The 14,822-nt window shown below is 34.8% G+C and overlaps 1 protein-coding gene across 1 annotated transcript in view; it reads right to left on the bottom strand.

The window, feature by feature from the left end:
- Window positions 1-14,822, bottom strand: part of LOC137929311 (probable multidrug resistance-associated protein lethal(2)03659) — a 43,803-nt gene that overhangs the window by 4,357 nt on the left and 24,624 nt on the right. Inside the window, exons 9-23 of the mRNA XM_068772189.1 lie at window positions 12,494-12,772; window positions 11,769-11,940; window positions 10,904-11,046; window positions 10,667-10,819; window positions 9,429-9,622; window positions 7,760-7,963; window positions 6,685-6,893; window positions 6,019-6,185; window positions 4,051-4,277; window positions 3,530-3,680; window positions 2,919-3,045; window positions 2,718-2,821; window positions 1,833-1,950; window positions 990-1,229; window positions 272-458 (exon numbers count right to left, since the gene is read on the bottom strand). Coding sequence (XP_068628290.1) covers window positions 272-458; window positions 990-1,229; window positions 1,833-1,950; window positions 2,718-2,821; window positions 2,919-3,045; window positions 3,530-3,680; window positions 4,051-4,277; window positions 6,019-6,185; window positions 6,685-6,893; window positions 7,760-7,963; window positions 9,429-9,622; window positions 10,667-10,819; window positions 10,904-11,046; window positions 11,769-11,940; window positions 12,494-12,772 — 2,675 coding nt within the window. The remainder of the gene's footprint in view (window positions 1-271; window positions 459-989; window positions 1,230-1,832; window positions 1,951-2,717; window positions 2,822-2,918; window positions 3,046-3,529; window positions 3,681-4,050; window positions 4,278-6,018; window positions 6,186-6,684; window positions 6,894-7,759; window positions 7,964-9,428; window positions 9,623-10,666; window positions 10,820-10,903; window positions 11,047-11,768; window positions 11,941-12,493; window positions 12,773-14,822) is intronic.

The following is a 14,822-nucleotide window of genomic DNA, read 5'->3' on the forward strand; positions in this document are numbered from 1 at the left end:
TTTCGAAAGCCGGCCCTTTTGGTCAATAATTATTCCAATAAAAGCAATCGTGTTATGCCTGTGACACCTAGAACAAAAAGCTGTCGCATTCCGAATTCAAAGTAACCAATTAAAATGAGTTATAAAAGAAATAAATGCCCCATACAGTGGATACGTTGATGCTTTCAGTTGGATTAATTGAATTATTGGGAGGTCTATGTCTGTCAGTAGACGACCTACGGCTGAAATAACGATGAGTCGTTAAATGAATACGGGTAAAGGAAAAACTTACCTCCTCGAGCGCGCGCCACAGCACCTGGTCGGGGTACTCGTCGAAGGGGTCGAGGTTGTGCCGCATGGTGCCCGAGAACAGCACCGGCTCCTGCGGGATGATGGAGATCTGACTGCGCAGCTCGTGCAGGCCCAGCGTCGACGTCTCGCGCCCGTCGATTATTATCTCGCCCTCGATTTTCGCTAACCTAACAGATTCAATTTTTAACAGTTATTTCTCAATTGCTTTAATTTTGTCAAATTAAAAGCCTACTTTAAAAAGTAAATAAAGACACTACAGAAATACTTTAATTGAAAATTTATTTTTTTGGTAACCTAACTTTGTTGGTTAACAACTCTTAAATAGTTTGTAGGATGTTTGATTACATTTTACTGAACTTTTCTAGTCAAAAAATTATTTAGTTAATATTGCAAAAGGATGTCATTATTTAATTTTCGTTATTATTAGAACAAATTTCGTCAAGATAAAGACAAGACAATTTGAATTCGAAGATGCAACAATATTTTTATAGTAAAATATATTATTAGTATATTTGTGTGTGTCCGTTTCACCAAATTTTATGGAACTTTCTAGTTAAAAACTATTTTAATTTATGATGCTAATAGTTTTTTAGTTTAATTTTCGTAAGTGACTCCGAGAATGACAAAAATGAATATAAATATATCTATATAACATACTAAGGAAAAATACGATGTTCTTACCGATCGTCTGTACGTACCTGAACAAAGCATTGATAAGGGAGGACTTGCCGGCGCCCGTGCGCCCGACTATGCCGACTTTCTCCTTGGGCATCACGAGGAAGGACAGGTCCTTAAGAACAGCCGGCTCGCCCGGCGCGTAATACAGGCACACGCGTCGGAACTCTAGGCGACCCGCCTCCGGCCAAGATGGCGGCGGTTTCTTGCTCTGTTCAGACTCTAAAGGCGGCTCCGATTCTATATTCGAATATTCTTGTATCCTGAAATTTATGTCCTTGTTATAAAAAAAATATTTACATTCATCATCATCAGGACACACTCCCGGACATAGGCCTATTCGTAAGATTTTCATAAGAATCGGTACGAAGCGACTTGAAAGATTTAGCGCTGTCAGAAGTTAATAAATAGTCATAATGCCATAGAAAAATAAATACAAAGTGATTCACAGTTATCGCTTTATTTATTGATTTAATACTTTAGTAATAAAAGACATTACTATTAAAGTTATTATATTTTCATTGCAATTATTTATTAACATATTTATTATTTGAATATAATAACACGCCTTTTAGGATTTGATTGAAGTCAAATATTTGACAGCTAAGTAACAGAATTTTTCATTTATTCTTGTTTGTTAAGAAACGGATCATGTTTTCTTTCCATCAGAACTGTCTGTACTATTCTAGCCTTGGATGGTTAATTTTTATTTCTATAAAGATGAATATTTAGGATTTTTTATTTCTTGTTAAGGATCTAAACAACACACGTGGTAATGAATAGCTTTGATTATAAAGATTGAACGAAATATAAAGTTCAGCACCAGTCACTGCTTGTGATAATTAATTATTGTAATATGATTATACCTCTCGACGCTGGTCATCTGGTTCTCCAGTTCGGTGGACTGGCGCATGCCCCACTGGAACATGCCCGTCAGCCCCATTGCTTGTGTGATGGCCAGACCCACGTTACCGCCGTATTCGTCTGCGCATTACATTGTTAATAGGTAATTAGTATTTTTATACTAGAATGATAAAATAAGTATTTATTTAATAGCGAAAGTATGCTATAGTTATTAAGATATGCATACTCAGTTTGCCAGCTAAAAGACGATGCATTTGTATTATTACATCACGCCGATGAATTCTATCTATTTTTGCGAATCACTGACTCCTCCGATTCAGTCTCCTTCTATCAACCGCAACAAACGGTTGCCTTACTTTTTCCTATACTTTTATTCATTCAAAGCCTTTTGCTAATTCTCAGCTTTTGATTTTATTCTTTAATTACCAAATCTATTTTAAAAAAGTCTTCTTAATGCAGACTCATTACAGTATCTATAACACCTTTTTTATCATCTGTAATAATCAGAGCTTGGATATAACGACACATATTTACCCAAAATTATGGCTAAGAAATTATGGAGGTGGCTTTTATAAGTTACTTATTGATAAATTAATAAAAAGCACTATTTTCAATTTGAACCTTCTTTGGTGAGGAGTAGGTATAATATATAAATGTCCCATTTGCACATTTGTAAAGTGAATTTTTGGATACAAAATTCGATCGCTGGTAAGGAATTAAACTATCATCATTGTCATGATTTCAACTGTAGGCCATAAGCTACTGGACTTGGGCCTGCTCCCATAGATTTCTAACAGGACTGTCATGAATTTCATACTTAATTATTTAAATGGAATTGAGATAATTCAAGATTTAAAAGAAACACAATGTTATTAGTAAGTACACACCTTGGTCAAAGACGAGGAAGCTAAGCGTGACTATGGCGATGTAGATGACACACACCAGGTCCAGCCAGAAACCGAACGCACGGGAACTTGCGATAAACAAGTACCTACACAAAGGAAATAAAAAGTACATTTTCAATCACTTCAATTATATCAAAATTAAACGTATGAAACCAACAACACATTTATATCTTCTTAACTTACCAAGCGGAACTATGCAAGTCTTGATGGTTGTCGAATTCTCTTATAAGAGCTTCCTGTGCTCCAAAAGCTCGTATAGTTGTGATACCTTGCAGCGACGCGTTCAAATGAGAGAATACTGGACTGCGAGCTACGGAAGAAATGGTTACTGTATTTCTGAATTGATACTGGACATTGAAGTAAGAGTTTATATCAATTAAAGAGATTAGTTAATTAGTTACGGACTAGTTCATGAAATTTGTAATTTTACTTTGATGAAATATCCATATGAAAAATAAATTATAATCGTATTTAAAACTACACCCTCCATGGGTGTGAATTTTAAAAAAATATTTAATACCTTCCTTTAAAAAATTAAAAGTATATATATTAAATACTATTAAATACCATATTCAAAAGTTTTTGGTTGATTGAAACGAGTAGAACTAAGTTGACTTGTTTATATGGCTGTTATTATAATATATCAATAAAAAACGATGATTTAATATTAATATAATAGCGTATGTAAATTAGTACCTTAGAAATCATAAAAAGATAAAAAATATGCAATGAAGGTACTTATAGAACACAGGAGTATTTGTATAAAGATTGGCATTAGCTTGAAGATAACTTACTCACACCCTCGAGGCGCTTTATGCTGCGCGAGGACGACAGGTAGACGATCCTCAGCCCGTAGAAGATGACGCCGATGGCCAGCGTTGGGAGCAACAGCCACCAGTTCACTATCGCCACCACCACCACTATACCGATTAGAGACAGTCCGATCTAGAACAGGAATGATAACTTAAGTATACTCTCTCTTATATCTAAACTACTTTTGCTTTCATTTTATTATTTGTAAACTATGTATTCTGTTTTGTTTGATAGGCAAATTTGTGTTGATACAATTGTTGAAATTTTTTTAATATTGTAAAAGTAGATAGGTATTGTATATTTATTCGTTTCAATCGCCTATTCTCAAAATATTTTTCCAAAATTTTATGGCACAATAAGACTACCATTTTACGTAAACTTATCTGTATGCTAGACATAATTTTTAATGTAAATTTGTGATCCCGAAATGGAAATTTTTTTGTGATTTTGTGGGTAATTTTAATACCTATTTGTAAGTATGAGTCACATTTTAACGACATACCTGAAGAACGTCGAGCAGAGCAGACGGCAAGACTTCGTCAACCGCCCCCATGTCCTTTGAAAAACGATTGAGAATTCTTCCCGACGGGTTGGTGTGGAAAAAGCGCATAGGGGCGCGCGTGATGGATGCGAACATATTGTTATGCAGCCGGGTCGATGCGGTCATCGCCATCGAGAAGAACATGAACGAACGGAGCAGGGAGACCGCCACCAGCGCCACCACCATAGCTGTTTTATTTATAATATTTTTTTCATAAATTAACTTCACTGTATTTAACAAAAAAAAAAACAAAAACCCGAAAATGCATAGCCAACATTATGTAGTTATAACGACGTAGGCATGCGTTTTTATTGTAGTCAGTCTTTATCTGTCAGTGAAACTAGTGCATTTAACCCTTAAATGCGTATTGTTGTTTTTAAACAACATACTAAAAACCACAGATAAAATTGACCTTCTTTTAATTTTTTGTTAAATTTGACAACTAGTTCTTATTTGTGAACTAATTTTGTACATTTTTTGAATGTTAGCACTATCCATTGTTTATAAGCATTGAAAATAAGTTAATTTCAAATGTCACTTTGAAGAAAACTTTTCTAATGGCGCGAAACTAAGTTTTATAGCTGTGTTTGGACTGATAAAATATCATGTAAGTATATAATATATTTTTATTTGCTTGATTATATCTTCAATTACATGTTTACGTTGTAAAACATTGAAAATCACTTGATGCTACAGTCGAATAGGGCGAAATCTGGTATGTTGTAGGAAAACTACAATGCGCATTGCCTGCTAAATAAATGCATGTTTGGTGAAGGATTTTTTTATGGTTTTTACCATGCCGCGATTACTAGAAAGCAAAATTACAAAGTATTTAGAAACTCTTGAAGATTCAGAAGATGGCTTAGACGGGTGAGACTCCGAAGTAGAGGATGAAGGTCACTATTATCAAATCGCTCGAGATGTTCTTCGAGACCTTGAATATAGTGATGACGGTGAAAATGCCCAGCCTGATGAAGTGGTTGCTGATCCTCTTCTCGTTATTGACAACGATGAAAATATGCCAGACCCTCTTATTTTGGAAGCCGAAGAAGCAGCACCCCAGAGTAAATCACAAGGGATTCCTAGACGACCTCTGGTTTGGCGAAAACGAAACCTTGTTACTGCTGAAGACAGCCTTATTTTTAGGAGAGAAACTCAGATAACAGAAGCATTGATGTCTTGTAACACGCCGTATGTTTTTTTTCACATTTTATTTTACATCAGATCTAAAAAATAAAAATTTAGAACAAAGTAACTTATACGCAGCCCAGATACAAATCTACTACTGCAAATGGCGCTAAACGTGGTCGACCTAGTGGGAGCACTATACAAAGAGAACTTGTAATGAAGAAGTTCCGAAGACCAGCTCAAGCAATTCCTTTGAAAGACGTCAGATTGGATCAGTTATGTCATTGGGCAGTTTGGCTGGATAAGCAGCAGCAGGTGCAAATTCCCAAAATGTTCAGGCTGTATATTCAAAAGGTGCCAAAAATGTCGTGTATCTTTATATGATACGAAAAAAAGCAATTGTTTTTATAAATATCATAATGAAGCATAAATAAATACTTCTCAAAAACAATATCCACTCTTATTTTACCCATACTTGCAAAATCTCAATAAATGCGCAATGTAGTTTATAAACAACATTCACATTATTGCAAAAAAAGTATAGTAAATTCATGTCTAGATTTTTTTAATCATTTTTCCTACGCTGTAATACATGTCTATTAACAAATATATTTTTTTCAAACGTGAAACAAAAATCGTCCATTTAAGGGTTAATTGCCTGAAAATAAATTATTTTCGAAAATTTTACTTTTTAATTTGAGAATTCCAAACACTATCAGTTTAATTCAATATATTAATTTTAGGGATATCTTTGGTATATATCAGAATGTAATACTTTGGTATATTTACGGGATCACTTACCGCTATATATATAGATGCAGTCATATCGCGACAGACCCGACCGGGGAAACTTCGCGTCGTCTATGAACGGGCTAGTCATGTTTTGCGACGACGCACGTAAAAATGTACTGTTTTTGTCGTCCAGCGCGGTCACCACCGATGGCGGAAGAGTTTCTTCTAAGTTCACCCTGTTACAATGTTGTTATAGGTAAGATACGAGAACTACATTAATAGTTTTCATTTTTATATTAACACGTTATTAAAAAATTTTAACATAAAAAGATAAATTAAAAACAATAATAACATAGTTTCTTGTGAGCTCTTCTTCTGGTATATAGGTTTCTTTCAATGTAGAAAGCTGTTATTATAAAGGAGCTTGATTTCATTTGATTTTATTAAAATTTGGTTTTTCTGACCTCCTTCTTATATAAAATGAAACATTCATAGAAACTGTAACACATTTTCTTGTAGGCTCTTTTCGGGTCAGGATGCGATTACGTGAGCCCTCATAGCCTGTTTTTTTTTTAAATTTTGGTTTAGCACAGTAAGATTTGTTTTATAAAAATTCTATTCTGCTTCGATTCTTTCTACACATAACAAAAAAAAGTTAAATACAGAAATGTTGACAATTAATATAAAATGAGTTATAATCGAGCTAAACTGTCAAGTTATGAAAAATGAATTCACCAGTAGCTGGTCCACCAGTCGGAGCCAGAGCCGAGCAGCTGTGCGAGCGTGGTGATGGCCAGCATGAGCGCGACGACCAGCGGGTGCCCGCTGGCGCGCAGGTAGGCGCCGTAAACCGCGCTCGACACCGCGCCCGCCGATCGCATCTCCGCCTCCTCGCGCCCGCCCTCCGGGGGCTCGGCGCCCGTTATGTTGTCCACCGAGCTCACCTGCAATTTACAAAAGGTAATTTTGATATTACGACACGAAGCTACATGCTATTACACTATACTACATGAAACCTGTCAGTCGGTTGCATCACGACCTCTCTTACTGCAGTCCAAATGGTGGTTGCAGATCCCGCTAGTGCGAGGCGGCAGGGCGCAGAGGGTTTCTAGTTTCTTTGAATGATGTAACTCACAATATTAAGCGAAATAATTTTATTTGAATTATAACACAGGGAGTACTAGCATTTTTTGCACTCTTCCTGTGATGGCCTCTGCACCAGTGAGGAACTAAATATAAAAATAAGATATCTCGATCTCAAATCACTGTCATGTCAAGGTATGCGCTATTCAGATTAGCTCCTAAAACCTGTTGTACAATGACGATGATTCGTAGGCACCAGCTTGTCTCCGAGTCATTAAAGAACTAGGCAAGAGCCTGAAGAACCGCTCTGCTAGTTTTGACAAAATACATCAAAAGCAAACTGGAGTTTTAACAAGTAAGACAGTTAAGCATAAAACTATTGTTAACTTCGTTGCCATTATAGATTTTCTTACAAGAGAAAGACGAGAGGCTACAAGCTTCAAGTTGTTAAAATCAATTTTGCAAAAAACAAAAAATATTGTTAAAAAGTAAAATTCATGTCAGCACAGTGTGTATTATTGAACTATATCCAATTTTGTATTCCCAACGCCTGGCTCAGTTATAGTAATTCAAACCAATTTAAATAATCAATTTATTATTTATTATCAATCATTTAAATAAAAAAGGAAAGAAGATGCAGACTGAATAAACTGATTTCATTGTTTTATTTTTATCTAAGATAACCACATCTATAAGTAAATAACTACATATGTAATGGGTTACTTACGGAATGTATACTCATTTGTCGTTTCCGAAAACTGCCCTGAAGTAAAGAATCTTCTAATTCTGTAACAGAAGATTCTTGTAATTGTTTGGGTTTTTCTTCTTCTGGTTCTCCTCTTGCCAGCAGGGTTGCGAAGTCTAGACCCGAAGCGCTTAATGTCTCAAAGTCACCCGCCGCCGCTATGGAGCCGTTTTTCAATATTATTATCTGTTGATTAAAAACAACATTATTCTATATATTTATGTGCATAGACATAAATAACTATCATTAAAATAAATAACACATGATAAAATGGAAAAAGTACATATTTATGTGGTAAAATAATTATGATAACTACATTGTATGTAAGATGAATTGCCTAAGTAAGCTATGTAATAATCTCTATTGCATAATTTACTTAAGCAGCGCGTACATAACGCTTCGGATAAATAAAAATTGTAATTTAAAAAAATTAGGATGTATGTTTGTTACACATGCATTTAATATATAAAAATGTTTCTAGATAAAATGTTGAAAGCTTTATAATGATTTTTGATGCAACAATTGGTTGATTTATTTATAATATTTCTTTTGATCGCTATGTCCATCTGATGATATCGCCATCTAAAACGTGCTTCTATGCTATGTCGGTTTCAACACTCAACAAGAATCTAACGGGTGCTAAACTTCAACAAAAGCTCATGCGTTACAACTTCACCAACCTTGTAATCTTCTTCGTGCTTCTGTTGGCAATACCACACAGAAAACAGATTAAGTAAAATGAACTTTGTTTTTATATGATTCGTTTCAATAACTAGATTTTGACCGACAACTACTTTTATACTGAATATTAAATAAAAAATTATTCTCTGTATTAAAAATAGAACCTTACATAAAATTCGTCAAACACTTTTTAATATTTTAGAGTAACGTTAGAAGACAAATAATTTTTAACTAAAATAGATACAGCGCCATTTAGTATAATTTTAAAAGGCCAAATTGTTTTAAACTTTATAAAGAACATGTTTAACTTTTTTAAATAAATCTTTGATGATAAATAACTGCTTATAGTTATCGTTGGCAAAAAAATATAATTAGTAAATATTACATAAATATGTTTTGGTCTTTAATCTTAGTTGCTATATTGTCGCAACTACTTTGTATACACTTGCAAATAAAGCACAAACGCAAATTCAGTACCATATTAAATCATATACTTTTATATATAAATAAAGATATTCTTACTAGAAAATATATTATTATAAGCTATTTTGTTACAAGAAAAACTCATAAACGGCATAAACAATTCGTTATTTTTTATTAGGATACGTGGAAGATTTTTATGGGAAGAAAGTATAAAAAACGGTTTTGAAAAACAGTAAAAACCAGCTCTCTTTTTTCTATAAAATCAAACACAGCTATAAAAGATGAAGGTAAATGATACCACTAAAAGACATGATAGGCTGGGTTTATTAAACCAAAAATATCGTTAAATATACAAATATCATCAGTCTTGCGGAAGAGAAAACAGGAAAGTTATATCTGTAAGTAACCTAACTTTATTATAAAGAAATTAAATCAATAATTAAAGTGATCAGTCTAAAATACGTTACTATCATTTATTTTTGTAATGGACTGCCATAGGGCATTAGCTTTAACATTAAGAAATTTGTAGCGAGTGTGAAGTGTGTACCTGATCAACATCTCTAAGAAATTGTAGCTGATGCGTGACAAGAATTCGCGTAGTGTTGCGTAGGTAGCCGACGACACAGGACTCGAACAGGTGACGCCCCACGTGTGCGTCCACCGCCGACAGCGGGTCGTCCAGCAGGTATATATCGGCTCGCTTGTACACGGCACGGGCTAGGGAAATACGAGCGCGTTGACCTGCACAAAAAGGTATTATAATTACACCTTACAGCCAAAAATAATATACAAAATATAAGTATACGGTCTTTGCAAAGCAAACATTGCTTAATATTCACTTTACAATATCTGTGTACTTCTTTCTAACTTTATGAAATCTTCACAAGTTTAAACATGTGGTTAGCGCTTGACTACGTTAGTACAAATTCGAGCTTGAAGTCGATCAAAAAGACTTGCTTTTTGACACAAATCAATTTATATTTGTTATAAAATACAACACACTCACAAGCGTGAGTACGTTTCAATCGAGCAAAATCAAGCTAAATATTTATACAGGTTTGGATTTAGCGGCCAGTTGCAAGCTTGTAACCAAATATACGAAAACCTCAATTTAAAAAAAAAAAACTAGCTGTGCAATAGACTAATATATAGTTTAAAAACGAAGAATATGTGCTTTTAAATAGATCTATATTATGAGATGTATGATGTCGGGTTTGCAAAGTGTTGCTCTAGAGCGAATAAGATTAATAAAAAACGTAATTTTAGGAAAATTAATAGCAATTTTTAAAAATCAAATAAAACTGTGTGATCTTTAATCGAGAAAAACTTAGATATATAGGTACAAGGGGTAGGTCTATTTTGTAAAAGACTATCTAGATAGTTACCACAATTACATTGTTCCGATTTTATTGGCACATACCGTAAGTCCGGCAGTTCGCATTAAGATACAATGAATCTTTATTGTCCGCCCGCCTAGCCACGCCCCTTAACCAATAAAATCTTTCTTAATTAAAAAGGCAAGTTCACAGTGACCACTTAAAAGCATATTTTCAGACGCAGCATGTAAATAGGTGATGATTCGTTGGATTCTTTACGTGAATTAGTCTTGTTGCTATGTGCTTATTTATTGTATAAAAACAATATATTTCTAGCTTCTTAATAAATCGAATAACTCCGATCACAAATTGACAATTGAGTGAGCTTTAAATTATAACTAGCATAGCTTTCATAAAATATCGCCATTCATGTCAATAAAAAGTATTTTTTAATGAAAAGATTACTTACCACCACTAAGGCTAACACCTCTTTCTCCTACTACGGTCTTGTCCCCGTACGGGAAGAGTGTAAAATCTCTGTCTAGGGCACAGCGACGAACTACTGCGTTATACCGTGGTCGGTCCATCGGCTGCCCGAATAAAATGTTCTGACGGACGCTTCCTATATTAAAAAAAATATATATTTAAATTAAAATGTAATAGACAAGTAAGACACAAGAACAAACATTTTATAAAATCTACTTACCGGCAAATAGCCATGGCTCTTGGCTGGCGTAGGACACAGTACCGCCAACATGCACTGACCCCGATACCAACGGTAGCTCCCGTAACAGCACGTGAAGTAGAGACGATTTGCCGGCTCCCACGGGACCAATAACAGCAATTAATCTGCCGAAGATTTAACACCTTTACTACTATACTACTATAGGTTAACACTTCCACAAATTATACACTAACCATGGATATCAATTCGTCGTCCTTATTAAATTATATTTTATTTCGTTAGTTAATTTCACACTTCAGTGCTAATTACGGAGATAATTACTTGATACTAATCAGCATCATCATCAGCTGCAAGACGTCCAGTGCTGGACATGAGCCATTCACATAAATTTCCAGTTAGACCAGTGCCTAGCATCTTTCCACTCTCTGCCTTATGGGTGGACGAGCTGCACTGCTCTTACCGGCCTATGGTCTCCACTCCACAACTTTAATATTATTACTTTATAAAATTTGTTTTGTACGAAACGTATTAAAAATAACAATACATGGAAAGTACAAAAAATACGTTTGATTTTGTGCATAAACAATTTTTATGAGTACAAAATAGAATTATTAACCTATTATATTCTATTTCTTTTACGGGCTTATTTATGTTGAACTATTGTAATTTCCTAAAACTTTCTAATATTAATCGAAATACTCGTTATAAAGCTTGTGATAAAACTCTATGTATTGGGCTTACAATATAGATAAGCATAAAATCGTAATTATTCCTTTTTTGGTGAATAAGTGTAAAAATTGTAGTTGGACCGGAATCGTTGCACCAGACGTAGTAGACGTAGTAGTACGTAACAGATTCTAGTATTAATATTTTGTCCAGTACTCACTTGCCGGGTTTGATAGTAAGTGACATGTCGGTAAGTGTGTTCTCAGCGTGAGAGGCGATCCACTTAGCGGTGGCATGCTTCAAACGCACGCCCCTCGCGTCCTCCTCCACTCGCGTGGCGAGCTCCTCTTCGTCTTCCTCGCCTGACTCCAAAGGAGCGAGCGTCGCGTTACCTGCATCAAGAAATTATTTAACAACTAAAGATAACAGGTGATGTCAGTGACGACCTTAAAAAACGTGATCTCCCACTTCAGGCCTCATTAGTAAGCTTACAGTCGCTGACCGAGCCACGGAGAGGACTATGCTTTTGATTTTGTTACAAGATCGAATTATGAATGCGGGGATCTGTAGAGGAACGAAAGTAACCCAAAAGAATGGCAATTTGAAGTGGTGGTAGGCAGGCCATGCAGCTTTCCGAACTGACTGCCTCTGGGGTCTTGAGGTACTGGAATAGAGAGCACAAACGGGCGAGCGCAGCCTAGGACATCCTCCGACAAGGTGGACAGATGACTATTAAGACGAAAACGCCGGATGCAGGCTTAATTATTAGTTTTATAAGGCATGTATGGGATCTATGTCCACCAGTATACGTCATACGATTGAATTGATTTCCTGCCATTTTTACCCGATACCGCCCATCGAAAGCACCAACTAAGGAATGAAACCCGCAGTAAAAATCTATCTTAAAGAATATATATTAAAGTAGATAGATGAGCTGATTTGTACCATTTCCTTTAGCTTCATCTTTTTGCTTCTCACTTTCTGCTTCTTGTATCTCTGTTTCAGGTTCTGGTTTTTCCGGTGACTTTTCATCTACTGCTTCTATTTCTTCTTTAGCTGTGGGAACTGATGCCCTTGCTTCTTCTTCTTTGCTATCTTTTGTCTTCTTTTTGTCAGCCGTCTGTATTTCAGCCAGTCCCGGTACAGGTTTGGTCGTGTCTTCATAGAGCATGAAATTTTGAAGTCGTTTGATTGATATTGTCGCCTCAGCTACTTGTGCAATTCCTAGAAATACACAGAAAAATTAAATATTTTAGTGCCAATCGACTAAAGAGACAAGGCTATCTTCTCGCATGCAATTTATTTTTAATTAACAGCTGGAAACATCAGACTATTTAAACTTAATTCTTGTTCACGACGCATACTCTATACAACATTGTTCTATTTAGTTAAAACGATGTTAATATGATAACTCATACCGAAATCATGACGTCAAATAGTAAAAACAGGTCACGTTCGTATATCCTAGTGCAATTTGAAAAATTGGTGTCAATTAAGAACATAAAAATAACTGTCGGCAAAATCGAGTGATTTTCTTTATACAATAATTTCATGAAATGACGTCCTTGGACATTTATACTATTTAAGTAGCATAAAAGGAACGCACTCAGTCATTAACTATGATAACTGTTAATTGTTGTAACGACCATATAAAACCTAGTGAAGGAATTCGGCGCAAATATATAGCTAACCATTATATTAAACGAAATGCTCTATATTTATACATTGACTCATTGTTTTTTTTACGATAAATAAATAATAAAAGTAAAACAGAATATAAATTTATCGCGTAAGCACATCACAAATGAACGAAAAATCTTTTTTTTTTTGTTTAATATATTTTAGAATTTATGGTAAAGTATGATTATCGATACCTTTATTGCTAGAGTACATCCCTAACAATAATTTTAAACCATGCGCCAATCCAACGTTTCATTCAATAATGACAACTTAATTTTTTTTATAAGTAACTAGCTGTGCCCGAGACTTCGTCTGCATTAATAAAAATATTTACTTTATTTAGGTATTATTTTTTTCGTTTTTATTTTAATTATGTGAGTCAGACATGAATTTCACTATTTATATAGATTCTTCTCTAGGTCACCTACAACTCGCAACGTCATCGCTCGTTCGCTGATTTCGTTTCAATTCAAATCAGCATGAAATGGCCCTGGCAAAATATATTCATTGGAATGACAGTAGCGCAATGAATGGCTTTGTGATCAACTTTGATTATTACATGATCCAAAGCAAAATTTACGATTCTGTAAAGGACATACAGACAAACATTAATTTTTATTTATATAGATACTGGGTTTCAATATTTTTATAAAGGACAAAAAATGCTTAAGAAGTTTCGCGAAACAAAATGTAAGCGTCTTTATTAAAATATCTATTATTATTACTTTTTATTATTATAAGGTCTATAATTTTCCCGCGGTTAAAAAGCTAACCTTTTCTCTGACATGACGCAGGATTCCTTATCCGCTAGGCGAGTCACGGTTATTTTTTAAACCTAAATATGCATGGCCTCGTAAAGTTATTTCTAAGTTTGCAAATTGTGATTTCATAAGGTTTGAACAAATTTAACAATCTTATGTCGAAATCTAATCTAAAGTTATTTAAAGTCATAATCAAGACTTATTTTCGACACTTGATGTATATAATTTCAACTAGAAATGTCTGCAAGAAAATGCATCAAAAAACTCTGTTTTTGTATTGCAAGCATTTTACCTACTGTTGTACCGGACGGAATATACCCACGTTATAATTACATATTTTAATAACAATACAATGTATACTTTGCGGTGATAAAGCGCAGGAACTCTCAAGCCTTAATTCTTCGACTCGTTAAGATAATGCCATTGATAAGATTGGAAATGGAATCCATTAAGAACTTTTTACTTATTTATTAAGATTTTTTTTAGCGGACAGCATTATTACATTCGAACAAAATTGTTTTAAAAACTGTTGTTTGTCGCAATAATACGTTGCCAGCCACTAGTTTACCTGCTGGAATTTACAGTTTTATCAGGACTGAGGTGACTGAAGGCGCCAAACATACTCCTTTGCTGAACCTAAGCTCAAGGGCTGTCTTTGGATCTCGGGCCGATGTATTATTTATTAGACAAGATTGGCATATTGTCAGTTCCTTTAGGTCAGGTAGGCGGACGTTCTATGGAGTGTGCAGGAACTTCGAGAGAACTCCTCTTCCTCCTAGGCTGCTATGTTGTTGGCATTTTAAAAAAGGTATCTCACTGACAATAAACAGTTT

The sequence above is a fragment of the Battus philenor genome, unplaced genomic scaffold (assembly GCF_028537555.1).
Source record: "Battus philenor isolate CCGP_79_NKW_IND1 unplaced genomic scaffold, ilBatPhil1.0.hap1 SCAF_5, whole genome shotgun sequence".
Lineage (NCBI taxonomy): Eukaryota > Metazoa > Arthropoda > Insecta > Lepidoptera > Papilionidae > Battus > Battus philenor.